Source organism: Carassius gibelio, chromosome A7, assembly GCF_023724105.1.
Source record: "Carassius gibelio isolate Cgi1373 ecotype wild population from Czech Republic chromosome A7, carGib1.2-hapl.c, whole genome shotgun sequence".
Classification (NCBI taxonomy): domain Eukaryota; kingdom Metazoa; phylum Chordata; class Actinopteri; order Cypriniformes; family Cyprinidae; genus Carassius; species Carassius gibelio.
The window spans coordinates 28,610,538-28,636,811 of NC_068377.1; the positions used below are offsets into that span (position 1 = coordinate 28,610,538).

At 36.0% G+C, this 26,274-nt stretch overlaps 1 protein-coding gene, 1 long non-coding RNA gene and 1 other non-coding gene across 4 annotated transcripts; 2 read left to right on the plus strand and 1 right to left on the minus strand.

The window, feature by feature from the left end:
• Positions 1-444: 444 nt before the first annotated feature.
• Positions 445-20,301, minus strand: LOC128017073 (histidine N-acetyltransferase). Of its 2 annotated transcripts, none has more exons than XM_052602213.1 (4): positions 20,151-20,301; positions 11,551-11,774; positions 10,415-10,639; positions 445-10,311 (listed from the first exon to the last, which is right to left on the minus strand). In XM_052602213.1, the coding sequence occupies exons 2-4, from the start codon at positions 11,764-11,766 to the stop codon at positions 9,745-9,747; spliced, it is 1,008 nt and encodes a 335-aa protein (XP_052458173.1). In that variant the 5' UTR covers positions 11,767-11,774; positions 20,151-20,301; the 3' UTR covers positions 445-9,744. The 2 variants fall into 2 exon arrangements, with proteins under 2 accessions (XP_052458173.1, XP_052458174.1); XM_052602214.1 differs by lacking the exon at positions 20,151-20,301 and adding an exon at positions 12,073-16,335.
• A 3,295-nt stretch (positions 20,302-23,596) lies between these two features.
• LOC128017079 (uncharacterized) lies at positions 23,597-25,470 on the plus strand. Its single transcript, XR_008184363.1, has 2 exons — positions 23,597-24,896; positions 25,288-25,470. It is a non-coding gene; the product is annotated as an uncharacterized LOC128017079 (long non-coding RNA).
• trnal-aag (transfer RNA leucine (anticodon AAG)) lies at positions 23,769-23,850 on the plus strand. Its single transcript has one exon. It is a non-coding gene; the product is annotated as a tRNA-Leu (tRNA).
• Positions 25,471-26,274: the final 804 nt, after the last annotated feature.

Sequence of the window (26,274 nt, forward strand, 5' to 3'; positions counted from 1 at the left end):
GTGCTTTACTATCATCAGATCTTGGATGATATTATTATTATTATTTATTTTTTATTTTTTTGTCAGCTTATTAGTTTTATTTTAATTAGCCATGGTTTTGCATTTCTTTTTGAAAATGATTGATTAGGCCTCATTGATTTGAGCTTATGTATCTTAGTTTTTGACATAATGAATCTAGTATTTGATCCAGACTAGGAAGACAGAGTAAAAAGGTTCGGGGGAAATACCAAAAAGTTTTTAAAAAAGGAAAAAAGTTTTAGTTCAATGCGATAACATTAAATTATATTTTTAAAGGTTTTTTTTTTTTTTTTTACTTTATCACTGTTATTAGATTGTAAGTTAAAATAAGAGACCTTGCTGTAACTGATTATTATCCGAAAAAGAAAAAGTTAAAAGGAAATGTGAAAAAGCAGGTACATGGAAATTATTGGATTAGACGTTAAGAATTGTAGAACAATTTTATTTTGCAGCAATGCTATAACATTTTAAAATGTTGCATGTATTTTAAAGAAATCATGAACTGTTTGTTGTTGTTGTTGTTAGTCTGTTTTCCAGATTAAGACTGGATTGCCTTTTAGGCTTTAAAGTTACCAATATGTAAATGGAGCTCATAATACAATGTTTAGACCATGCAAAATTTCCAGCAAGAAAAGCAATATTCTTAGCAGGTCATTTAGTGCATTTGTAGGTCACTTTTCTCCTATAAATGGCTTTGGTCCTAATTTACACTCAGTTCACACCATGTCCACTGTTGTTCGCTTTCTCTCTCTCTCTCTCTCTCTCCTGCTTTCTTACACAGACACACACAGTCTTTTACACACAAGCCTTTGCCCTGTTCTGACCCTCAATAAATCCATTTGAGTTATTTATGAGCCATTAACATCCGCTCCTCTTAAAGACTATTCAAAGCTTTTGGTAAAAAAAAGTAAAATAAATAAAAACATTGTCTATACCATAGAAAGATTTGAAGGAAGACCTGGGTACATTCATTTACACACACAAATTCAGAATGATGTTTTGGGCGCACTGATATTGCTTTCATGTATATTCATAATTCAAGATTCATAGCTACGAGATTGTGATTCATTTAATTTTGTTGTCTTGTAATGTATTGGCTTAAAATAACATCTAAAATTAACAGTCAACGTCCCCCGGTGGCTTTGTGCTTTGTTCTTAAATCCAGTCTGCTTGATTATTTTCCGTTCTATTTTTATTAGACATGTGCGTCCTCTGCTTCTTCCTCTGACCCATTTTGTCTCCTACCATCTCTTTCTTCCTCCACCCTTCCCCCATTCCCATCTGTCAGATGGACAGGTGTACATACAGAGGTTTAAGCACTGTGTGTAGCATGTGATCATATGCTAACTAACACTATTTATTGCAGAAATGTTGTTGTAAATATATATTATGCAGGGCATAACTGACCATTTACTCTCACACGGATGTACAATACTGCTTTAAATGATGTTTCCACAGACTTTCTAACCACTGTCAGCATAATGTGAACTTAAAAAGCACTGCATTGGACTACACTGTTTCTTGCAATGCAGAGCTATAGAGGGGGATGGGAAGCACGGTGCATTGCAGTGTAGAAGAGGGCTGCAGATAAAAGGAAACAGCTGAAGTCTCAACGGCCAAGTCACGCCGCACTGCTCCTCGACGCTGGCTCACATTGAACATGAATGACTTCCGGCCACTTTGACGCTGGCAGTATGAACACACAGACCGAGTAAATTCCACTGTGATGTTGTGATGTCTGGAACATTGCAATAACTCACAAAAGGCCATTGTTTTTTTAATTGGTACACGCAGTACCATCTCATATCACAATATTTTTTTTTACTTTGTAATCCTACCACATTTAGTGTTATGAAGGTCCAATATTATGATTATATTTTGATTTGAACACCTCATTAATGTTTTGGAGGAAAAGTTAAAATTACAACCATAAAAACAGAAAGGGTAGATGTTTCTTTTTCGCACCACTGAGACTTCCTCACTGGGATTTTTTTTATGTGGCACACTTAATTCATAAAGCAGATCAAATATGTTCTCTTTTCTCTTCATCATAAAATTGCGAACATTGATAAAGGTGATTAAATCACCACTTCATAAATGTCACTCCTCCAAAACCAACCATGTAAGCCCCAAAACACCAGGAATCAGTCGTGATGTCAGAATTCTAGACTCAATTTATTTAATCTGACCTCTGCTTTACTTATCAGAATTAGAGTGCAATGCATTTCTGAAATGTTCATTGTAATCCAAGAACAGGTGGCATGGGTTTAATTCTTCAAACCTATCTTTAGCAGCTGTCTAGCTCTCATTTTCTGTCTAAAGTTGACTGCCACCATTTTACCAAACATTTGAGATATTCCCATTCTCCTAAATTTATTTAGAAATGCTCATGATGTCAAAATAAGACACTGTATTGTTCTTGTGCAGCAGTAGTATACTAAAGGTCAGTAATGTGAGGCTGCAGTAACAGCTGCTTTTCATGTCAGCATAGTTCAGCAAAGTAGCTTCTCACATTCTCCATTTGTCATTGCCTGATATATGCATATTTATCCTTGCTTGACTTCCATAGCACTGTGTTTGAATCACTTATTTTATACTATAGTGCTCTTCCCTTTAGCTGCATCTTTTTTGCTTAATAAGCCAAAAAAATGTTTTACATTATGTGCTGGCTGTGCATGTGTTCTCCATAATATAATGGTGCAAACATTTAATGGATAACAGTGGATATGGATAGTAGTATTTTAATATACTGTCACTGTGCAGCACAGGGTTTACATGTTGCAAGGGCTGATTTTTGAGAACATTAATAAAATAATAGCTTATCAAAGATTTAAAATGGAGTTAAAAGGAGTTTCTTCTGGGTGAGTGCTTGGCAAGCATTGTGTAATGTCAGCTGGTGTTTGTCTGTAACATGAATTGTGTAATGTGTAGGTCACTCTGAAAGCATCTGCTGAGCTTTCTGATAATACACGTTGTGATGCATATAAAGAATAAAACCTGATGTATGGCTTTCACTTTGTTTTTTTAGAATAACTACAAATTAAAATCGACAAAAACATTCACTTCCTTTTTTAACGCTTTTGAATTCATTATATGTCTTGTTTGTTTAAAGGTTGTTTTCATTTTTTTCTCTCTTTTTTTCTTTTTTTTTTTTTGTTTGTTAGTTTGTTTATTGCTAAACAGTACAATATACAGTTAGGTAAACACACACACAAATATCTCTAACACTAAGTTTTGATTAACAATTTGGAAAGTAAAACAATTATTCTAATACATCAATTCAAAACATCACTATGCGAATAACATCTAAGCTATGCTATTTAGATACATTTCGTTCATCCTGATACTGCATCGCAACTACAGCAAGTGGCTTTAACCTCACCAGTCCTTTTACAAATTCATTTGATCAACAAAATATTAGTCACAGGTCTCATAAAATGCTGTTTGTTATCTGCCATATTTTCATTCTTGCAAAAGAATTACTGCATTACATACAGTATGTTGCCATTAATTATAAAGTTCATTATGCTTAAGGTGTTACAATGATAATGACAAACAACATAGTTAACACTAGTTAAAATGTTTAAAAGATTAAATGATTATGCACAAGGTAAAGTAATACAAAAACACAACAAAAGGTTGACATTAACCAAGAAACTCAGAGACTGCAGTGACTGTTTTCCATCACATATTGCAGTCATAAAAACTGAGCTGTTTTTAAGCTCCAAAAATGTCAAGGGTTTCAATGAATGGTATACAGAATTTCAACATTTTAGGTTATGTCAAAGACTGTGTCTTGAACTTATGGTTTGGGCTTTTTTTAAATGGCAGAATGAAAACAGTTGTGTTTCCATGGGGTTCACACCTGGATTTCTACTGCATTCAGTGTGATCTTTGAGAAACTATAAATAGAATTATTCGTCACACTTGACAGCAGAGACAAAGCTCTGACTTTAGATGTTATCTAGATGTTGTTACATCAATTATTTACATATTGTTTGTTACAGTAAAAAAAAAAAGAAAAAAAAAATGCAACAGCACACAGACCTCATGGCCAGTGGCATATCCATTACTTAAATAAGATAAGGTTACTTCATACCATATGACTAGTCACACTTTAAACTGATTCTGGATCATCCAAGCATCTCCTATACTAACATTCATTGGTACATAACATTTAGTAAAGGCAAATTTAAACTTAAATTGAATGAATTAAATTCATAGAATAGGGAATTTAATGAATTTTGCTAATAATTTCTGAAAATGAGTGTACTGGCCAGGATTTGTATTCAATTTAACAATGTACTCAATAAATAAATAAATAAAAAGAAAAACTATAAAAAAAAGAGGTAAAATTAAAATTAAATAAATTAAAAAAAAAGAAAAAACACAAAATAGCAATACTAGCATATAATTACCTTTTTAGTTAAACCACTGGTTACACATAATGAATGTTGCTGTAATGTTGATTTTAAGAAGTGACAGTTTCTGGTTTTCGAAACATTTCTAAATATATATTTTAGATTTAAATATTCAAGCCAAGTTATTTTTTAAAACATACAAAGAAGTAGGTATATAGAGATGCACACAATTCCAACAAAATGCCGCAAGCAAATAGAGGAAACAAAATTATCAGTGATCAGACTTTTAAATCCCCTTTATACAATAAATGAAGTATAGCCGAAAGTCTCTAAAAATGTGTATCATGGCTAAAAAAAAAAGTTTACTCCTATTTTCAAATACCCTGTCTAGACTTAATTTGTCAATTATCACCAATTCCAATTTAACAGGTTTTAAATGTTTAGATATTGGTACAGGGTCTTTGTGCTCAATGTTAATCTAATCGCATGCTCATTGTAAAGCCTTTCCTCACCCACTCACACAACATGCACATTTCAAAAACCTCTCATGAATTATAAGGTTTTTTAAAAAATTACTGTATTAAAATAGTTCTGCATCTCTCACAATCTTTGAAAAAAATAATTAACAGACAAAGGTAACAAAATATTAAAACATTTTCACATAACTGCTTGAGAATAAGCAGCCATATTGGGTAATAATAATAAAAAGAAATCTTAAAAAAAGGAAAACAATTTATCATATAATCAAAATGCCTTTATAGCATTGAAACTGTATTCACCCTCTTGATTGACAGTTGGCCATGAGTTCTTTTGTTTTTGTTTTTTAGAAATCTCATTTCTAAGCAATTGTTTCCCATCATAGTTTTTTTTTTAAATATATATTCTGCACAAACACACAAAACATGACACCCACTTTGTATCTAGGGCTAATGGGAAGACTTGAGTGAAAAACTCAACAGCCACTGCTGCATCAAGAGAATGGATGACATGGACATTCAAACCACTACCTTCTTGAGGTCTGTAGAAAACATGGTCCCTGCTTTGCTGACAGTGGTAGATATGTCCATCAGCGGTTTCAGAAAGGTACAGCATGGGTTTTTCAGACAATGGTCACTAAGCAGGAACTTAATTTACGTCTATAAAGTCAAGAGCACACCACTAAAAATACCCTTGAATTTAAAAACATTACGCAGATAGGCCCATGCTCCTATTCTGATTACAAAAAAAATATATCTAGCATGATCCACTGAATGACCATGACTGTTACAGCAACCCACATTGATGTTTTATGAAGATCCCAACTGTGCTTTGGAATATCTACATATCTACAGTATAAAGTGCAGCACATCAGAACAGCTAGATGAATGGTTAATCCAATCAGATTTGAATGATTCTGACATGGCATGAGATAAAATACAATTTGCATTAGGATGTAGTTGCATTTTACCTCCAAATACTGCATTAGATTTGTAGATTAAATGTAACAAAATAGCTTAGTGCAACACGGGCGAAAACACCCGTGTGATTTAGCCATTTCAGAAGCATTTGTGTACAGACACAGTATATGTTTTTTCTACGGAAAACTACGAAGGGAGAAGCAGAGTTGGAGCTCTGATAGTGCAAGTTCTATAAAAAAAACTGATATCACCTGGATAAGGCTTTCAGTTAAGTTTTAAGGTTGAAATAGTGACTTGGAATAAAAATATATATATCTATCTCCCTGGTGGTTTTCCCCTCGTTCACAAAACATACAATACACAGCTGATTCTAATGCACATAAAACCCTTTATGAACATTACAAAGCAGTCATGACAATGAAAAACAACAAAGATGCCATCGTGAAATAACATAAAAATCAGGAATAGGTACTGAGCAGTGTGGCAAAGGACAGTGCATTCATATGACAAGGCTGGAACCCAGCCTTCTTATTTTAACCCTTCCTGCTCACTATTTCCACGTGTCAAGCTGACGGGGATCAGATGGAAGGTAAAGGGAATCTGGGGTGAACCCTTGTTCTACGCAAGATGACACTCTCGAGATCCAGTTTCACTTACTCAGAGCTCTGAAACTTTAACTAGCCCAAAGTCACACAGGATAACAAGTGTCTGAATATATTTGCTTTCATGTGACTTAGCACTCAAGGTATTACTTTACTGCTGAGTCTGATAAACCAGAGTATAGGAAATACAGATATCCTGGTCTAGGTTGGTCTACGTATGTTGTCCTCCTAAACACTGGGCAGCCGCTAGTTACTAAAACAAGGCCTCTCTTCCTAAAGACGCTTTCCCTTTTTTTGTCACTTACAGTGCTCTAAATCATTCCAAGTCTAACTGTTGTCATCTTTACAATACAAAATGAATGTTTACTCATTTTTAGAGCCGTAACTTGATCTGGATCACGTCCTCTCCTCGCCACCTATTCCTAAAATAGCCCTGGCTTCATCTCTCATCTCCTTCTGTTCCAGAAAAAGAAAGTGAAAATCCACCTCATAATTGAAAGAAATGGGTTTAAAGTTCAGCGAAACAAGGGGTAACATATCCTTTACATCTCTTCACCATCAGGTGGTCACATGCCTCTAATCTTTAGGACCTGTGTAAAACATAGAGTTACAACCTCCGGCACAATTCACTAATACTCAGCCATTAGACATCCAAAGTGTTAAAAGGTGGAGCTGAAATATTGAAACGTAGAAATATTCTTAAACGATTACTGGATTAGCAAATGTAGCCGCTAAATATAGAGGCCAGTGAGTGAATAAGACTTCAATCTAAATGCACTGCACTATGTACGACAGAAACACATAACATACACATTTAGAGTCTTTAATCCATCATGTCTGGATGACGAGTGCTTTAGACGGAGAAAAAGACAAATTAATAAAAGCATATCAGGGACGCTTCACTATTACTTACATCATTTGTAGCTTTTTGAAGGCCAACAGACACTTTTTATTTTGAGAAAACTGACTGATTTCCTCTGAAAGCACATGGCAGACATGAAGGATTTTGAGATTTCAGCCATGAAAGATTTTTTTAACAAAGAGTCCCTTATCATAGAATCCCCGTCCCAAACAAACATATAAATGTATATATGTACACCTATACAAATGAGATAAACTGTCATTAGAATTAAAGTTAATGATCTGTAAAATGCCTTGAATTTCAGAATCAAAAAAAGACCATGTATAAATACTGACCGCATTACAAGTCCCACATGCATCTGTCCAAATGAAGGAGAGGAGGCCTCCTTTTCGCCGGATGTTGAGAGTTCATACAAGGGCACAAAATAACTCCACCAAATGAAGTCAAACCAGACACATAGTTAGTAAAAAGAATACAGTTCTTGGTTTTAGTTTAGCGGATACAGATTTAGATTCAAATCTGTACGACAAATTGTGAGTTCTTAAACTACACGTGGTACGGCGTTTCCTATTAAATTAATTGAACTTTTGTTTCCAGTGATCCTCCTAATTATTACCAAAATGTAACCATTTAAGAAATAAAGAATGATGCATTTGCTCGTGTGGACTGTCTCTCTCTCTCATTCTGACACAGTGCTTCAGGAAAAAAGCAACGTGAAATCTGGGTTTGGGGCAAAATAAATATGGTTATAAACATGTCTTTCTGTTCTTCTTTATTCATCTTGGTTGTATTTCACTTTACTTTCTTCATTTCAGGCCATCAGAAGGAGATGTCCTTTATCTTCTGCATTATGTTGACTTCCTTCGTTTTTTTCCACTGGCAGATCGTGTCCGTCTTTTAACTTCAAAATATCACTTCAAGAAATTCACAAACTCTTCATAGAGATGAGCAGTTGTCACTTGTTTTGCTAAGGTTTCCAATCGTCCTGATTCGTTTTACTGATTTCCATGGGTGGATCACACTAAGTCAGCTGAAGATTTAATTTAATGTAATTATTATTATTTTTTTTTATTGGAGCACCAGATTCAGAGGAATTTCCTTAAGATCATGTTTCTTATGAAATGTATATGATGTAACAAAATCACTACATAGTGATGTCTCAGTTAAATTCTAAACTAAATTATTTATAATGAACTATAACAACATTTAAACATTTAATTATATATACCGTATTTATCCCTAATTATATTTCCTTTTGTGTTTAAATGTGATCCTATCAAACAGTCAATTTATAAAAATTTTAAACAATTATACATGCCTGTTCCATTATTAGTTATTAATCATATCTAACTGTATGTACTTCAAGCAATATTCCAGTGTATTATCACAACTGCACTTCTACAGTTAGGTACAAATACTGATAGAACGTCATTTTAACAAACAGGTTCAAGTACTTAAAGCAAAAACTTGAGACTGTAATCTAAATGTATAAGCAAGTTCTTAGCCAGACATTTATCATTTTATACAGAGTTTAAAGCACTGCAAAGTACCTTTAGAGGAAGTACTACTAATTTTTCAAGGAGCATAGGTGACCTTGGAGCACAAAACCAGATTTTCTCATTATTTCGATTTGTTTTGCACCCTCAGATTCCAGATTTTCAAATAGTCGTATCTCGGCCAAATATTGTCCGATCTTAATAATAAACCATATATCAATGGAAATCTTATTTATTCAGCTTTCAGATGATGTATAAATCTCAATTTTGAAAAATTGACCCTTATGACTGGTTTTGTGGTCCTGGGTCACACATTAGAAAGTCTGAAATAAAATGTTTCCCTATGTGGAAATTTTTTGTATTTTCAGGATAATTAAAACTGCCTTTAAAGACAATTTTGGTCTCCATATTTTGGACAGTCTGTTATATAGTCCTAAAAATTTTGTTTTTTTGATTTTCCTCTAAATACCCTAGCAGCTACAGTGCCACATTCTGAAAGAGCAACAGACACTAAAGTGTGACCCCATTTTTTATCATAAAGTGCCCTAAAGTTTGTGCAGTTTTCTTTTCAACTCAGCATGAGTAAATATGCTTTCACTGTCAGTGATGCTGACAGAAATGAAAGGGCCTGGAACAATTTGGGTCCCTATTTTACAGAATCTGAAACTGCTTTCCTCTTTTCCAGTCCCTCTCCATTCAGCGCCACCATTTACAGTACTGCTTATGGAAATAAATGAAGTAACCTAAACAAGCGTCTACTGCTTTTATTCTAGTTTGTTCACTTGCATGCCTTTTTTAAATTAATTGGTGTTAAAATAAATTAAAACCTATGAGAGCAATTTCATTAAGCGGAATAGAACTGAAGTTTTTTTTGTCCCTTTATAGTAGACATATTAGGTGTTTTTTTGTTTCTTTTAGTTGCTATATTTGACGGAGATATTAAAGTTCCTTAAGTTTATGTAGGTTTGGTGTCTAATTTTAAGGTAAGGTGTTTCTGATGCTCCTCGACTAAACGACATCAGACTCCACAACACACTGCTCTGTGTATTCCTTCACCAGCTCCACTTTAAGGGTTTCCCTAAAGAAATCAGCCATAGGCTTCCACAGCGCAGGCTCCAGGAACACCTGACACATGACGTAACCCTTCAGAGTGCCAGTGTGGCACCTCAGGTGGCACAACAGCTGTTGTATGGCCAGTGTCAGGTCTTTACCAAACATATCGATGTTGAGGTAGTACCAGTCATCACCAATTGGCACATGGAATGGGAAGGTGCACAAGCTGGCCATGGTTGGGCGCCGGGAATCATCAACCATCCAATCAATATCCTTCTTCAGCAGGATGGCCATGTTGCTAGGCAGAGGCTTGAAAGGCTGCCAATCTTGAACGATGGTGGCATTGGGAAGGACACGCTTCATTAGAACATCGCTTAGGAAGAGCTGATGCACCTCTGCTGGCTCCAAACGGATCGGGATGTTTGTGGTGGACAGACCCTCCCCCGCTACAGTGATATTAGGCCCAAGATCAGCAAGGCGTAATTTTAGGTCTTCAGCACGGAAGCGCACCAGGAGGATTCCCTTCATATTTTAATTAGGTGGCAGAATGAAGACAATGTGGCTTTAGCTGTTTTAGTTCAAGATCTGAACCAAATGTTAACACTTTATTGTAAACGGTTCTTACCTGTTTGGTTATGAGCCGGTACTTCTGGAAGTCTTTTGGCCCCAGCTGGTCATCTCTTGTCAGCCTGCTGACTTTAACGTCAGGGTACTTGGACTTAACCAGTTGAGAGCAAAACCGAAGAAGTACCCCTGCAACACCTTTCCCCCTCTCCTGAGGGGCAACACGAAGCCCTTCCACCAGCATGGTCTCCCCATCATCAATAACACACACCGACTCCAGTGCAATCTGCAAAATGTAGTTGCATAAAAAGTTAGTTATTTCTACGATAGAGGAGAGAGAGTTTCATAGTGCTCTTTTGTTATTTCTGTCGGTTTCATTTTGGGCTGCACAATTAACCAAAATAATAATGAAATCATAATATGGCTTAGTGACATAGTCTGATGCTCTGTGTGTTTCAGAGTGAAGTGTGGAATTGTGTTCGTTTACACCTATGCACGATCTGGTATTTTCAATGTCTTGATTTTTTCAAGTTTAAGTCACTCACTACATCCATTTGCTAAACGTGCACCAGGTTCAACTTTTCACATTTGCATAATTTCCCATATGTTTGTGAACAGTACTTTTCAGCATTTTGGTAGTTTTGAAATGATCAAACTAAACACAGAAACTTAAGTCTCTCTGCAGTTTTCAGCCAAAATGAAAGCTTGATGGTTCACCCTTGAAAGTAAAGAAATTAAGACAATAATATTAGTTGTGCATATAAATAAATACATATGAACAATCCTTTTTTTACAGTACAATTGTATTAGTACAAATATAATGTATGTATTTTTTATATCAATGTAAAAATTACTGTTATACATTTTCAAAAAACATTTTATATTTTTATTATAGGTATTATTATTTTAAAGTCCTAGTTCAACATCAGTGCAAAGCCATTTTCTTACTTTATTATTATTATTTTTTTGCCATTTGAAAGAGGTCTGAGTTGGTTTATGTAAAGAGTGTTCTCGAGACAGTGTGATGTCTTCGCTCTTTTGCATGATGTGGCCAGGATATTTTTCAAATATCCTGCATGTTCTTTACATGTTTTGCCCAAAATAAAGTCACATGATTTTCATTTCTTGTGAACTATTCTTTAAAGCAATGAGGATGGAACATGCACTGCAACAAGCTCCTTGTATCCACTTTCTTACCACTTTGCCTTGCTTGCGAGCCAAAACGACAGTGCGGTTGCTCTCCTGCAGCCAGGCTTGATAGCGGGAGGGAAGATAGTCCAGGCCGCCATAGATATCCTTACTCATAGCCATGATGTCATCAAAGTCCTCCTCCGTTGCCACTGTAAAATGGAGCCCGGTCTGAGGAGGGGCCTCAGGGAGCTGAGAGCAGGGGAGGCTGTTTTCAATCTTCATCCTCAGAGCTGCAGAAAAGTCAATCATGGAAAGAGATTTACAATGAGATTTCAACTTCTGTGATCTGTTACCAAAAAAGAACTTCCATTTGACACTTTACCTTCAACTTATGCACCCTTTGTAGACATTATTTTTGTTTTTTACTTTTAAAGGATCTCAGTATAGAACCTTACAAAACAAATTAGGGATGCACGATATTATCGGAACGTTATCGGAATCGGTCGATAAAGACTTAAAATGTAAACATCGCCATTGTCTGATTTTTTTTTTTACAATTATGAATATTAGATGTATACAGTAACTCACATGTGCTCAGAATGTGCTAGTGATAAGATCCCATCAGCAGTGTGGTCAATCTTGAAGCAAACTTTCGCATGAATGGTGATTACATTCACTGTTTTTGGATTTCAGAATTTAATTTAGGAAAGAATGTACAGAATGACGCCGCTGATGTGACATGATATAGTGATATAGTCACTAGCACGTGTAGCAGCAGCAGCAGCAGCACCAGGAGCAGCGCCAGTCACCCCCAGGTCCTAATGCTCGTCTGATAAGGCCTTTTTTTCATGTAGGGTGGCACTGTAGGCCTAATTGTAATAAAATGAAGAGTTAAATAGACAAATGACATTAAGATATTTGTGTTTCTGAATAAAGCATGCAATAATTGAGGTCATAAAATCACAAGTCTGTTTTGATTTTAAGTCAGAAGCACTAGCTTCCATGAATTAAAAAGAAATCATGACACATAAATAATTTTTATATATACAGACTTATATTTTTTATATTAAATATAACATTAATATGTAATATGAATTTTTCCAGCTCTTTTCCTTTAGACCAGCTATTAATATTAAATCTACAAATGATATTTTAAAGGGGACATACACACAATTTCTGCCAGTGGAGTACCTAGGGAGTAGTACTGCATCCTTCATATCGCCAAAGAGTCTTTAGTTGTAAACCAAAAACGACAAAAACCAAACCAAAAACAGTCGAGCTCCTGGAGACGTGCCGTGGGCGGAGCTAAAGATTCAAGAGCAGGCAAAGCTTTTGCTTAGAGGCTGTCTGCAAGCTGTGACATCGACATAAGTAAAACAGGAACAAAAAATGGATCGACTTAGATTGAATTGAATTTGTTTATAAAACATTCATCACCAAAATGCAGAGAGCAAACAAACATACAATTCATTTGCTGCCCTAGAGAAACAAAGTGTATCCACTGTTACTTTAATGCTGGGTTCTTTGGAAAGCTAAACAAGGTTATCTTTCACTCATAACCAAAAACACACTTCTTTGGTGACATTGTTGATTTTTTGGTAGTAGTGTAATGTGCAACGCTGCCAATGACTTCTGTAACCCCAGTGAAGCACGTTGATGTGCACGCTCTTGCTTTCACTTTGATTGCTGTGCATGTGCTCTTCCGGGAGAATTGCCCATACAGGGAATTCCACCTTTTATGGCGTCATACAGGGCCATGCTCTGAAAATCTTTTCCGAAACCCTGAAGGAGTGTATTTGGCACAGAAATACTCTATTTTACATCCAACTTGTTTTTGCAACTTTGGGCGAATAAAAAAAATTAATTTGTCTATCATTTCAGCAAAGGAGAGACTTGGTATTGTTTCTAAATAAAAGGAAATATATATCAGAATCGGTTATCTGCCTAAATGATATGAAAAATATAGGCAAAATCTAATATCATGCATCCCTAAAACAAATCATGTGAGGGTTGTCATCAGCTCAGTACAGTGTTTATTTTCCTGTGCCAACACGCCAGCAGGTTGGCATCAATAGCGGCGACTTGTAACTGTGCCCAAATGCCACCTTCTATTGCCACTGCCCACCTTCTATTGCCAGAACCCTTAATCCTTTTTTTAATTCTCACTGAGCAGCACTGCCCTGGTTCCCAGTGGAAAATAAAATTTTTTTGAAAGGACTTGGTCTGAGACTTCCAGGGGAAGGTGAAGCGGATGGGTAGGCAGATGTGTGCAGGCACGCATATATGGTTAGTGAGTATTGGGGAATTAAAAGGCTGAAAATCTCTGCAGTGGGAGTAACACTGTGAACAAGTCACAGAGCAAACATTGTTTGCACCCCCTTGGGCACTTACCGGTTGAGAAAGCCCTGGTAATTTTCCATTGATACACTTCTGTAATGGGAAAACCCTCAATGTCCGAATGCTTATTTGAGTTTGGCAAACATGTATCGGGTAGGACTTTGTGAGGCTGTGAAACAACCATTCATTCGTGGTTAATTTGCCAATTGCTATGCAATATTTGATTTCCAAATTTCCATGTGACTGTCTTTCATTTGTCCTTCAATTGGTAATGGAATAGTTTGCTTAAATTGAACAGATGTCTGATATTTCCATTTGCTGAATCAATTTCTTCTCCTTCCCCTAACCTAACTCATGTCCTGTCTTTATCTGGGTAACCCTTATTAACCCCAAATTAATTTAGCTCTCAAAATACGAGAATGAAATATCAAAGCACCAATTAGCAAATTCCATCAGGTTAGCGCAATCTGTGAGACTGGATAACAGTCTCTTAATGAGGTCCAAATAATCTTTTTTTTTATTATTATTATTTATTTAAATTCTTTTAAGATGTCTGAAAATATCCTTAAATCTTATATAACTTCTCTTTGGTCGTTTGCACCGATGTGTTAATTAGCATTTGTGAACATGCCGATATTGTGTATGACATCTTCAAATGAGATGTGTTATATAAATGCATAAAGTCCTTCTTCACTGTTATTTCACAGTGCTTGTCATTTCTCCATGAGACTGACTTTAATGTTGCCTCAGGCAGAGTTATTACAATTACTTCACACTGAAGGAGAGGATGAATGTGAAAGTGTATAATATCAAAAGGCAAAAGGGTGCTTTAAAGATATTTGGGGTAACAAAGGAACAAATGGTGCTTTTCCACTGTGTGGTATGGCCTGGCATGGTTTGCATTTTCACTGCAGTTTATTATAGCCTTAGAGTGGGCGGGATTATTCACATGTCGTTAAAAGGTCCTTTTGCATCACGGGAACCAAAACTATTTGTGGAACTACCTTTTGGGGTTTTCGCACTGCCGGAATTGGATGCAATTTTAGTACCGGACTGCCTTTTTCGAGAACCAAATTAAATCCTACTCCAGAGCAGGTTCTAACCAGTACAACTGGTACTACCCCGTGAGGTAAGTAGACATTGATTGGCCAGACTCCGAAAATGCCCTCACCTGACATTATTTAAAATGCAAAGTAAACATACTGTATACATTGTGCCAACTTATTTCGCAAGTGTGATGAACAGCGATAGATGGACAGACGCTGAAGTGCAGGCACTTGTAGCAAATGTAGCACTGCCAGTTGTTGTTGGAGATTCTTAGTCCTCCTTTCCATTCTTACAATCGCTTTACGTATACATCGACATTCCATGTCCATTACTGTGAAACCCGCAAGTCACAACAAAAACACAGCTCTGATCACAGCATCCTCCATCCTTTTGTTGTTAAAGTTGTTCTTCTTTTTTTCCGTTGTTGAACACCGTGAACAAATTACGTCACTGTTGACTGGCTGCAACCCTTTAAATGGTACTGGGAAATAGTTTGTGCAAAACCATACTTTAGTAATGGACATTTAGTTCTGGAACTAACGCGGTGCGAAGGGCCCTTATAGTTGCGCTGCCATTACTGCCACAACTCCTAAAAAAAACTTGTTCATTCTACATCGTCCCATCAAGCTCTCGTTGGATCTGCTCCTCTGATATTAAGGAGAGGAACATCTATACTTCCATGACAGACAACAACAACAAAAAAGGTGTGTTCATTCAAAACAGTTGTGTCCGATCCTTTGCTGGCTTCAGTTCTTTTGAGTTTGTGTCGCAAGTTCAGTGACGCAGATAGTAATGATTCTCTTCTGCCAATCTGTGATCAGCAGAGTTTACACGTCAAGTTTTGTTGATGTTAATGGTACGGTTCACTTTGAACCTCAACCGAGGTGGCACTTAAAAAAGTACCAGGTACTGTGCCCAGTGGAACACCCACAAAAGAGAAGTGTTTTGAGCCATACTGTGTCATACCATGCAGTGGGAAAGCGCCAAAAGTGTGAAGTCAAGAAATCGAGGACCGAAAGGGTACTTTAGTGTCTGCGATTAAAGGGGCAGGGGCTCGAACCCCAACTTGTGCACGCCACTGATTCAGACATTATATCAATTCATGCATTCCATGGGAACCATGACGTTGGTGTTGCCAACACTGCTACAACTGTACGAGACAATTCCCATGCCCCAGTTCTGTTGTTATAGATCTTGTCTGGTTAAAGTCAAAAGGTTTTAGGTTCAGTCATTGCAAAGAGTGATCTGTGGACTGTAGCCAAGCACAGCTGTAAGCATAGACAACTTAATGTGCCCCTACAACCTTTAACAAAGACAATGATTTGATGGTGTAGTGTCTGACCTGACTAGAAATTTGGTACTACTAAATGCTGGGCTTCTATTGAGAGAAAAGAGACAGTCTGTTTGAGCTTGCAATCATAGTACACTTATTTTCACTTCATGCTGTATTTTACTGTATGTTCAATGACCTATGACAGTTTTAACAATTCAGGCAAAATGTTAATAATGGGGAAAAAATGAAAGCCACGTTTGCAATAGGCTGTTTGCATCTCAATAGTATATATATATATATATATATATATATATATATATATATATATATATATATATATATATATATATATATATCATCTGAGCATCAAACATAATGTAAACAAAAAAAGCATCATAGAAAACAACACTGGATAGGATAAACTATGAATAAAGTTTGCGTCATTTAAAATGGCAATTAATACATTTTATCAACCTATCGCTTTAGCATTTAAAATTGCTGTTTCTTTCTATGTCCTCTCCCCTTTTGTCTCTCTGTCTCAGTCTATCTTTATCTAGAGGACAATAAATTGCATTGCAGTAAGTCACCCCCCCACCCCCCATCTATTTGTTTATATAAATTCATTAGACCAGATTATGGGAGCTCAGAGGACAACCTTGAAAAATAACGACTCTTTCATAATATTAACATTTTATATGCCTTTGATCAAATTCAGCTAGAAAGATGTTTAATATATAGATTAGAAAGTAACCAATACATAACTGTTAAATATGAATCCACCTATGCATGATGTAATAGAGAATTTTCACTTAGCCCATTTTGATACAATGCCAGTTCATAGTTCATCTGGTTCACAGAACCTCAAAAACAATAGCCCACATGACTTTGATTTGATTTCCATCCTGCATATTTGAACTGACGCATTACATGCACTTTATAAGACACATTAAAACCAACTGCATTTTGGCATCAGTGACTGCCAACCTGGTGCAACATGCCAAGGTTAGTGGTAGAGATAACCTCACACAAAACTATCACATGACACAAGGCATATGAACTATTTTTATAGAACAGTTTTGTCCTTTTTTGGAGTATGACACCCACGGTCAGCCATGAATGAATGGAAAGATTATTGCATTCCATAGAAAAAATAAATAAATAAACAAATAAATATATATATAACAAGTGCATGTTTGAAACATTGTTCTTGATAGATAAAAAATGTGTTCAGTCAAATTCAGACCATCTGCACTACATACCTCACTTCTACACATACTAGAAATGCATGAATGTGTGTGTATGTAATGAACTTAAATGTGCTCGCAGTATGTGGAGCAACATCAAAAAACAAAAGTAGCACCAAAAAATGGGCCAAGCATGACACTGGCACATGCCTCGCACCACTGCTGCAGCTTGTCTGCACACCATGTCCATTAAATTAATAATAGGGCATGCTGTATGTCTCTTCTACTTCTCGGGGTTATGTCATGTACACTGGAGGTATGGTGCGTCAGCACAGGCATTCACGTGCCAGTGGAAAATAACAGTGATATGGGCCTGTTAGATGTAGATGCAGAGTCAGATGTAGCATATATTATTGACCCTGGAACATCATTTTAATCCAAAAATGTAGTCTTGACCAAATCCCTACATCTAAACCTAACCTTAATTATTAGTTTCCCTAAAATCAGAGGAATGACACTGATGTCCAAACATTGATTGTAAACCTAAGCCTGGGTGATAAAACTGTAATGATATTTATCGACGGTACACCTTCTTAGATAACGATATAAAAAATGTTTGATATAGTGCAAAATATAGTCACATGTTATGAATGACGCAGACAGCACACACAAACACGAACACATGAACACGTGTGCTGTGCCTGTCTGTGATAAGGACATTGTGAATAAAGAATTACGGAGCCCACACATGGCATGCAGGAAAAAATGTATGCTAAATCATTCCCTCGATTTGTAAAGTGTCCTCATGATTTACTAATTCATTGCCTCGATTTGCTTAATCGTGTACACGATTTATAAATCGAGAGAATTAATTAGAAAATTGTGCAGATGACATTGTGCACAACATTACTACAATAGGCTACATCTGCAGTTCCCAATTCCAGTCCATGTTCTGAAGTGAAGTAAACCCCTGCTCAGGGAGTAGAGAGCAATGAACACGGTGTAGGGATCATATCAATTGGAACACATTCATGTTAATTCATGTATCTCACTTCTAACGAGTCTTCATCTGAATCATGTTAACTAAGCGAGACATGCAAAATATGTGCGCAAGAACTGGATTTGGGAACTGCTGGGCTACATCATCACCAGCGAGAATACTTTAATACTTTTCACAGCGGAATTTGCAAGTGCAAAGACAGAACGCCTCCCCAGAGAGAAAACAGAACTGCTTGTGTGCGAGCAAATAGGTAGCTTAATTCTGAAACATGCGATGACTATCCATTATGACATGTAGGCAGTTTTATATTTATGCAGCAAACACAATACAATTATTTTATATTGTAATTGTTTAATTTTTAATATTTGGGGCTGCTTGTGTGCTGCTGTGCGTCCCTGTGTGTGTAATAAGCAGCGTGTGTGTGCATAGTGGACCCGCTACAAGCTCTTGACCAGGTTTGAGTTGGTCTATATCGCAGTTTATTGCAGTTCCTCAAAATGGCAAGGCGCCAGATGTGCGCAGATGCTTTTGCTATTTAAACATCGTGGCGCAGGACGAGAAAATTAGAAATGTGTCGGGCTGAAACAAACACTTGCACCGCATTGTGCCAGATGTATGACAGGGCCCTAGAAATGAGATTTTTAAATTAGGTTTACAAAGGTTAATAAAAAAATACAATGGTTTAATTAAAATAATAATAAGAATATATTGGTCGTTTAAAAAAAAGTTGTCAAAAAATGTCAATAATTATCGATAACTAATAATATGAAACATTATATCATTGATACATTTTTTTAGCTATATCGCCCAGCCCTATGTAAGCCTGAACTTCATAAACATTCCTGCAAATATATGTTCCTGGAACCATCCTGTTGTTCCAGGGTTGTTCCAAGAGCATGTCGTAACTCCTCGATTAAAAAAAGGTTCTGCGCGACTTCACACTGACACGAACGAACAGAACTGGAACAGAAAGCACACTGCATCAGTTAATCAAAAATCACGCATCGGCCTACCTAAGACCGAAATCTATACGCCACGGATTGTACAAAGTCAGCCATTAACATTTATATAAATATAATATTAATAAAACTGATTTATAATGATATCTTTCACATTCAGCATCTTTAAAGTCAAAGCTGCAGGGTGTTCTCAGCATCACTGCAATACGACCCCGATTCGCCCCGCCCCCACTCACTCGAAATACAAAATTAAAGCATTAATCTAACACAAAGCCCAGCTAACAAATCTTACTCTAAGGGTGCTATACATACTGTATATACATCAATATAATTTTTCGTTCCAGTTTAAAATAAATCACCAGTAAATTTTAATATTGATTTTTTTTATTGGCATTGTTCATAACGTTTTGACACGTCTAGCAGGGAGGCAGTAGACAGAATTGCATATGCTCTATTTACAAAAGTTACATTATTACTATTGGATTACGCGCTAAATGTTTCATTCCACAAATGTAACACTACCGGCATCCGGTATAAATTGAAAAACGTCGCACGCACAGAGACCAAATGCAAATAGGGTACTCGAGATGAATGCCAACATGTAACAAAACCTATAATGGGGGTCTCTGGCAAATTCTTTGCATTTCATTCTTTGCCTTGTCGTCTCTGAGAGGTATTAATTTGGACCGTGGAAAACGATCGTGAGACGCGAAAAAGGGTGAGAAGGACACGGCAAATGCGCGATGGTTATGATAAATTTGAAGACGTGAAAATCCAAAGATTGTTCGAAGGCGTCGAGCCTTTGCCATACATGGGCTATACGAGCAAAATCCTTTCTAGCGGACACAGTAGACCATTTCACTCACCTCTGCGTCGCGCGATAGATTTGTGAAGAAGGATACAGACGTCAGATTGACAGATGCTGAATAGATGTAGGCTTTTACTGCACTGCGGTTAGATTAAAAGTAGAATATTTGGATAATGCCGGTTCAGATTTAGAATGTATGAAGTATGAGGTCACTGTGAAGCCCCTCCCAGAATTCCCAACCCCATTCCCATCCCCCCAGTAGGGAACAGAAAGGTATGCCAACCCCCTAAACCATCACCCAATCATGATCGATCTCTCTCTCCTCTCTCTCTGCCTGCCTCTCTCTCCCTCTCCATTTCTCCTTTTCTCCTTCAGTCCCAGTGCGTCCAAACTCTGTTGTGTTGACTCATTGCACACTTTGCTTTCCTTGGTTTTTGCAACTTAAATATATACTACATAAAATGCTGAATTTGAGTAAATTTGCTTTGCAGTATTGCTTATACAAAAGAAAAGGTACACAGGTGCTTGCACAAGTATCAAAATTGGTGACCTTTTCCAGGCCAAAGACCCATTGACAGAGCATAATATACATAGCCTATGGAATATTAATGTTGCATTTTAAGCTTGGCATATAGTGGCATGCATATAGTACCATTTTAATATACTTGCAAAATATACAAATTCTTATTGTATGTAGTTGCAGTATGTATTAATGTGTATTTAAGATATACTGAAATAGAATAGACTTTTAGAATAGAATTTAAAGTATTATACTTGTAAATTACTTTTAAAAAATTTTGGATTAAAAGAATTTAAAGGAGGGGAAAATAAAACATTTAGTTGAACTTTTGCTGGATTGTTGCAATTGTTGAAAATACAGTCACCCAAGCTGAATCCCACCTGTCATGAAAATACTTCTCTTTTAATTTTTTTTTCTGTGTAAACTCTAAAAATAGTTATTATTATAAAATATTGTTTAGTGTAAAACATGCTGAAGATTAGCCGATAGGCTGTCAATTCACTAAATGATAAGATGTTTCCTCTAAAGAGCTGTTTATTCAGAGTAGTGAAGACTGTCCTCCATTGACATCCATAAAAAAAAAAAAAAAAAAAAACCTTCTTCTGGTCTTCTTTGCCACGTACTGGCAAACTGGAAGTGTTAGCATGAGCCATTATGCTTTTTGGCTAAAGGTTGCAAGTTTGCCTTGTAGTGGCTTCGGCTAAACTCTGAAGGGCTGTGTCCCTCCAGGAAATTAGTTTGTCACCCCTCCCTTAAACTTTGGTTGCTGGACAAAATACCAGTCCATAATAACAATTCCTCCATTGAAAAAAAAAAATCCATCTCCTGTTGTCATCTCACATTAAAATCCACCAACATATTTGTTTTACAATGGCTTTTGATTTTTGCTTGCAGTCTATGAATGTGAGTGAAGTGTTCCATTTGGGGCAGGGCCTAACATGACCTTGACCTTGACCTTGACCTTGACAAAGGCTCACCATCAGCAGGTTACATAGAAAAAGCTAGACAGGGCACAATGGAAAGATTAGTATTATATATACACACCTGAAAGTACCAGTAACCAAGATAATGAACCAATGTCAAGACAGAACTGAAAAACACCTGGCAATATAAACCAACAGAAACAACACAACAAAATAATTTGAGTATATATTTCTATTTTTACAAATGATCTGCCAATAGGGGAAGAAATATGCAGCAGCAGCTATTTACACTAAGTGGAATTAACATACTTTCTTAGTGATAGATCACATTTACAGTAGGCTAAGTGCAAATAGCTCTAGATGCTACACTTGCAGAAAGTCTTGATATAGTCTATATCAATCAAAGGTGTTGACCTGATTTTTAATTTTGTTGAGATTTATTAAATGTGGAGTTCTAATGATAGATTTCAATGATTTAACACAATTCTGTGGGAGGTGGGAGACCGTTTCTGTCAATTTCTGATTTCTCACAGCAGTAAAATAACTAAAATATGTGAATAAATAAACTCTCGGTATAACAGAGAGATTGTGGAAAATAAATAAAAGTGAATGGTAACTAAGGCTGTCAGATACAATCTTCTTTATTATTATGTTCTTACATTATGAAAAATCCTAACCTACACAAATGCTGATATCAGGAGTCAAGTCATACCACATTTGAACAGCAGTGGTAAGTAAAATGAAAAGCTATCTGAGGCAAATCCCATTAAGGTTATAAAATAGCAAAATATGATGTGATTTATTTATATATTCAATACTGAATCAGATTTTCTTAAAACCACTTTCTTATTAATCTTCCTGCCTTTTACGCAAGCTTGACTATGTTCCAGATCATCATAAAAATAAAATTCCTATCCTGACGTGCAAATTTGTAAATGGACTTTCTTTCTATCTTTTTGTGGACTGGTTCCACGAAACCTGAGGAGAATGGCTTCATTGAAGTTGGTAAAGCATTTTGATGCAAGAACTGCATTTAATCAATAGTTGTTGTACTTTAATTTAAATATTCTAACAACTTATCTGAAAGTATATATTAAACAATCATATATGCTCCTTTTAAAAAAAGCTAATATATGTTATGAAATAATAAAATATCCAACTGTAAAGGCAAAAATCTCTCAGGTTTTGCATAAACAACCACAATTGAATATCAACCTTCTATGACCTCCACAACCATAACGATCATATCACCCAATCACCAGCAGAGGTCATAATCACCACAGAATTTATTCAATCTCATTACAACCTATCAATACATCTTTAGCTAATCTTCAATTTTCTTGCTTTCTTGTGCGATCCATTTATCTTCCTTAGAGTTGTCTGTTTATATTAAATATGTCCATCTTTTATTTTGGATTATGATGCTGGAGTTTGCATGCTCAAACTTTAAGATTAAAGATCCTGCAGAGCATATCAAGGGTAGTGTATACAAGCTGAACATGTATGTTTGGTATTATATATATATATATATATATATATATATATATATATATATATATATATATATATATATATATATATATATATATATATATATATATATATATATATATATATATATATATATATATATATATATATATATATATATATATATATATATGTTTTTTTTCAAACACAACTGAGCCATCTTTTATTATGCATGATCTATTAATTTGAATTAGTTTATCGTGAATTTGTAGTACCATAATAAGAATGCAGTATTCATGCTGAATTTGTATTTATATATGCTTTTGTATTTAACATATATATATACATATACATATATATATATATATATATACATATACATATATATATATATATGTAATAACCCACTTTCATTTAAGCTCATACTATAACTGTACGTTGTTTTCAACTCCACTGTTACTTTTTATATTTTGCCCCTTTTTATTGATTGATTGTATTTAGGTGTTTTCACATATAGTACACGTTACATGAACCAAATACAGTTCAGTTAAAGTGACGTTAAACCAAAAAGGGAGGCAGTTGCAAGTGACCTTTCGTTTTGGTTGTTCACGAAAACCAGGTGTGAAAACGCTTAGTGGTGAAATTTATTCTGAATCAAACGGACCTCGCCACTAGATAAAAACTTGTATGCAGTGTGAAAATACCGAGACTTTGGAAGCACGTGGAATATTTTTTTTATAATGGTTACAGAGTACTATGTATGGGTAGCGTGGCCGAGCGGTCTAAGGCGCTGGATTAAGGCTCCAGTCTCTTCGGGGGCGTGGGTTCGAATCCCACCGCTGCCAATAATTTTGAATGCATGACATTGACTTGGTAAAAAATGAAGCATTGCAGTACTGAGAACATTTCAAAACCATTTACCGCTCTCGTAAAAAATACACAAGTCTGGGTGTATTCATGTGGATATTCCAACACAGACGAAGTGTTTTCTCGTACTGATTAAATATCGAATCAGACGGAAATATATCATTATTCAGCGTACGAAAATAAATCGATAAATACATAAAACAAATTTCTGTTCCAAGTATATTGCAGTTCAATGTCACTTTAAACAGCTGCAACAGACGAATATAGAATGTGTGATAGTCAATTAAAGCTACTTGCGGTGAGAAATTAACTTTCATGTGGTTTGAGCGGTCTCTAGTGGTGTGTTTCACAAACGACAATAGTGCAACCTATGCAAGTAAATCTTCTGCAAGTAGAAACAAAAGCTCAGTGCTGTTAATGAACGCTTAATTTTATTTTAATCTATAAAATAATTTAATTTAATAATTTTCATTTATCTTAATTTTATTAATTTCATCTTCAATATATATCTTGAAAAACAGAAGGGCCCATAGGGACCTTTTGCAAACCGTGCAAAGTGCAAACGCATTTCAGTCTCGTGTGTTTTTACCCTTTTTGTGACTCGTAATTTGATTCGGGTACTACAGGGGCCCTGTCCCAAACGGCACCATAAACCCTCGCGGTCTTTCTCTAAATCCGCTAAATCCGCACTTTCGTGACTGTCGGGTAGAAGTCTGTTTGCGGAGCACGCCCCAGTGAGCCAGATCGAGGGCGCATGACTCGTAAGGGGGCGCTCGCGAGCAGCCTTCTGAACGCTAAAATGACAAATGGAACACTCTACGGACTTCTTGTGACTAACGGACTTTTACGGAAGTTTATAAAGTTAATTTTCATCTACTTTATTATGAATCATTCTGTTTGATTGCTGCCGTGAAGCACTGCATCAACGAAGCTGTGTGAACAAAGTGAACGAATTTGGCGATGTCCTACAGCTTTATCTTGTAACGTTAATTATATGGTGTGGAAGTTATCGGTGCCAGTTTGAGTGAGTGAAAATATTCAATTTATATATATATAATTAATTGTCAGTATGGTGCATGGAGTGTAGATTTGGAAAAAAAAAAACAAATTTAAAGAAGTTTATTATAAGGCAGCAACATAATAAAATCTGAAAAAAATGAAGGCACTGTATATACCTTGATTGCATTTACTCCACAACTTAAGGTGAATTTCCACCACTAAAATCTCTAAAACAGAAAGCTTAAGCTTATTTATGACTCCTATTTATAGCACACCTAGATAACAAAGTACTCAACACTTGTTAGTCAGTTACAGTGTTCAATGTTTGACTTCTTTTATAACCTTTATAATCTTAATCACTCTTATAGCAGATAAAATGTTGCATAATTTTAGTTTGTTTTTAACTTTGTCATCAGATGTACTCTGACCCTCCACATCCCTTCATACAAACAACCCGCTTTCTCCAGTCTACCCTCTGTTGAAACCCCATGTCGGCCTTCTACCTCAGGCATGAGCCCAAATTCCAGCATTTCTACTCCTTCTGTTGTGCATATAAAGTATTCATTGTTATATCTAATAAATATTTGTAAAATTCAGAATGATGATTGTGATCAAGTAAGTTAAAGTAAGTTTGCTTTAAAACACACACACACACACACACGCATACACACACACACACAAACTTAGAATGTGGGTAATGTGAACAACCATAGTGTGCCAATTTTCATGCAAATGAAACCAACGGACCAGGAGGAGTTAGAAAAGGTAGGTTTTCCATAAAAATTTCCATAAAAATTAAATTGGATGTATGGATTCTTGTAGAACTTGGCTCAAGGCTTCAGAAGCCAGAGTTCCAGAGTTATGAACCAAAATTCAAATACAGGTGCATTTCAATAAATTAGAATGTCATGGAAAAGTTCACTTCATTCATTCAACTCAAATTGTGAAACTCATGCATGTAGTTTAAGTCTTTGGTTCTTTTAATTATGATGGATTTTGCCCCCCCCCCATTCCAAATTAGAATATGGTGACATGGCAATCAGCTAATCAACTCAAAACACCTACAAATGTTTCCTAAGCTTTCAAAATGGTCTCTCAGTTTGGTTCACTAGGCCACACAATCATGGGGAAGACTGCTGATCTGACACCCTTCACAAGGAGGGTAAGCCACAAACATTCATTGCCAAAGAAGCTGGCTGTTCACAGAGTGCTGTATCCAAGCATGTTAACAGAAAGTTGAGTGGAAGGAAAAAGTGTGGAAGAAAAAGATGCAACTGAGAGAACCGCAGCCTTAGGATTGTTATATTCCTCTTTAGCCACTCCTGTACCACAGACAACGTCAGAGGCGTCTTACCTGGGCTAAGGAGAAGAACTGGACTGTTGTCCATTGGTTCAAAGTCCTT

What these genes read in the sequence shown, in the direction of transcription:
- LOC128017073 (XM_052602213.1), bottom strand. Translation starts at nt 11,766, where the DNA reads ATGAAGATTGAAAACAGCCTCCCCTGCTCTCAGCTCCCTGAGGCCCCT. An exon ending in CTCGCAAGCAAGGCAAAGTG is followed by an intron (nt 10,640 to 11,550) that starts GTAAGAAAGTGG and finishes TACATTTTGCAG; the next exon opens with ATTGCACTGGAGTCGGTGTG. An exon ending in ACCGGCTCATAACCAAACAG is followed by an intron (nt 10,312 to 10,414) that starts GTAAGAACCGTT and finishes TAAAATATGAAG; the next exon opens with GGAATCCTCCTGGTGCGCTT.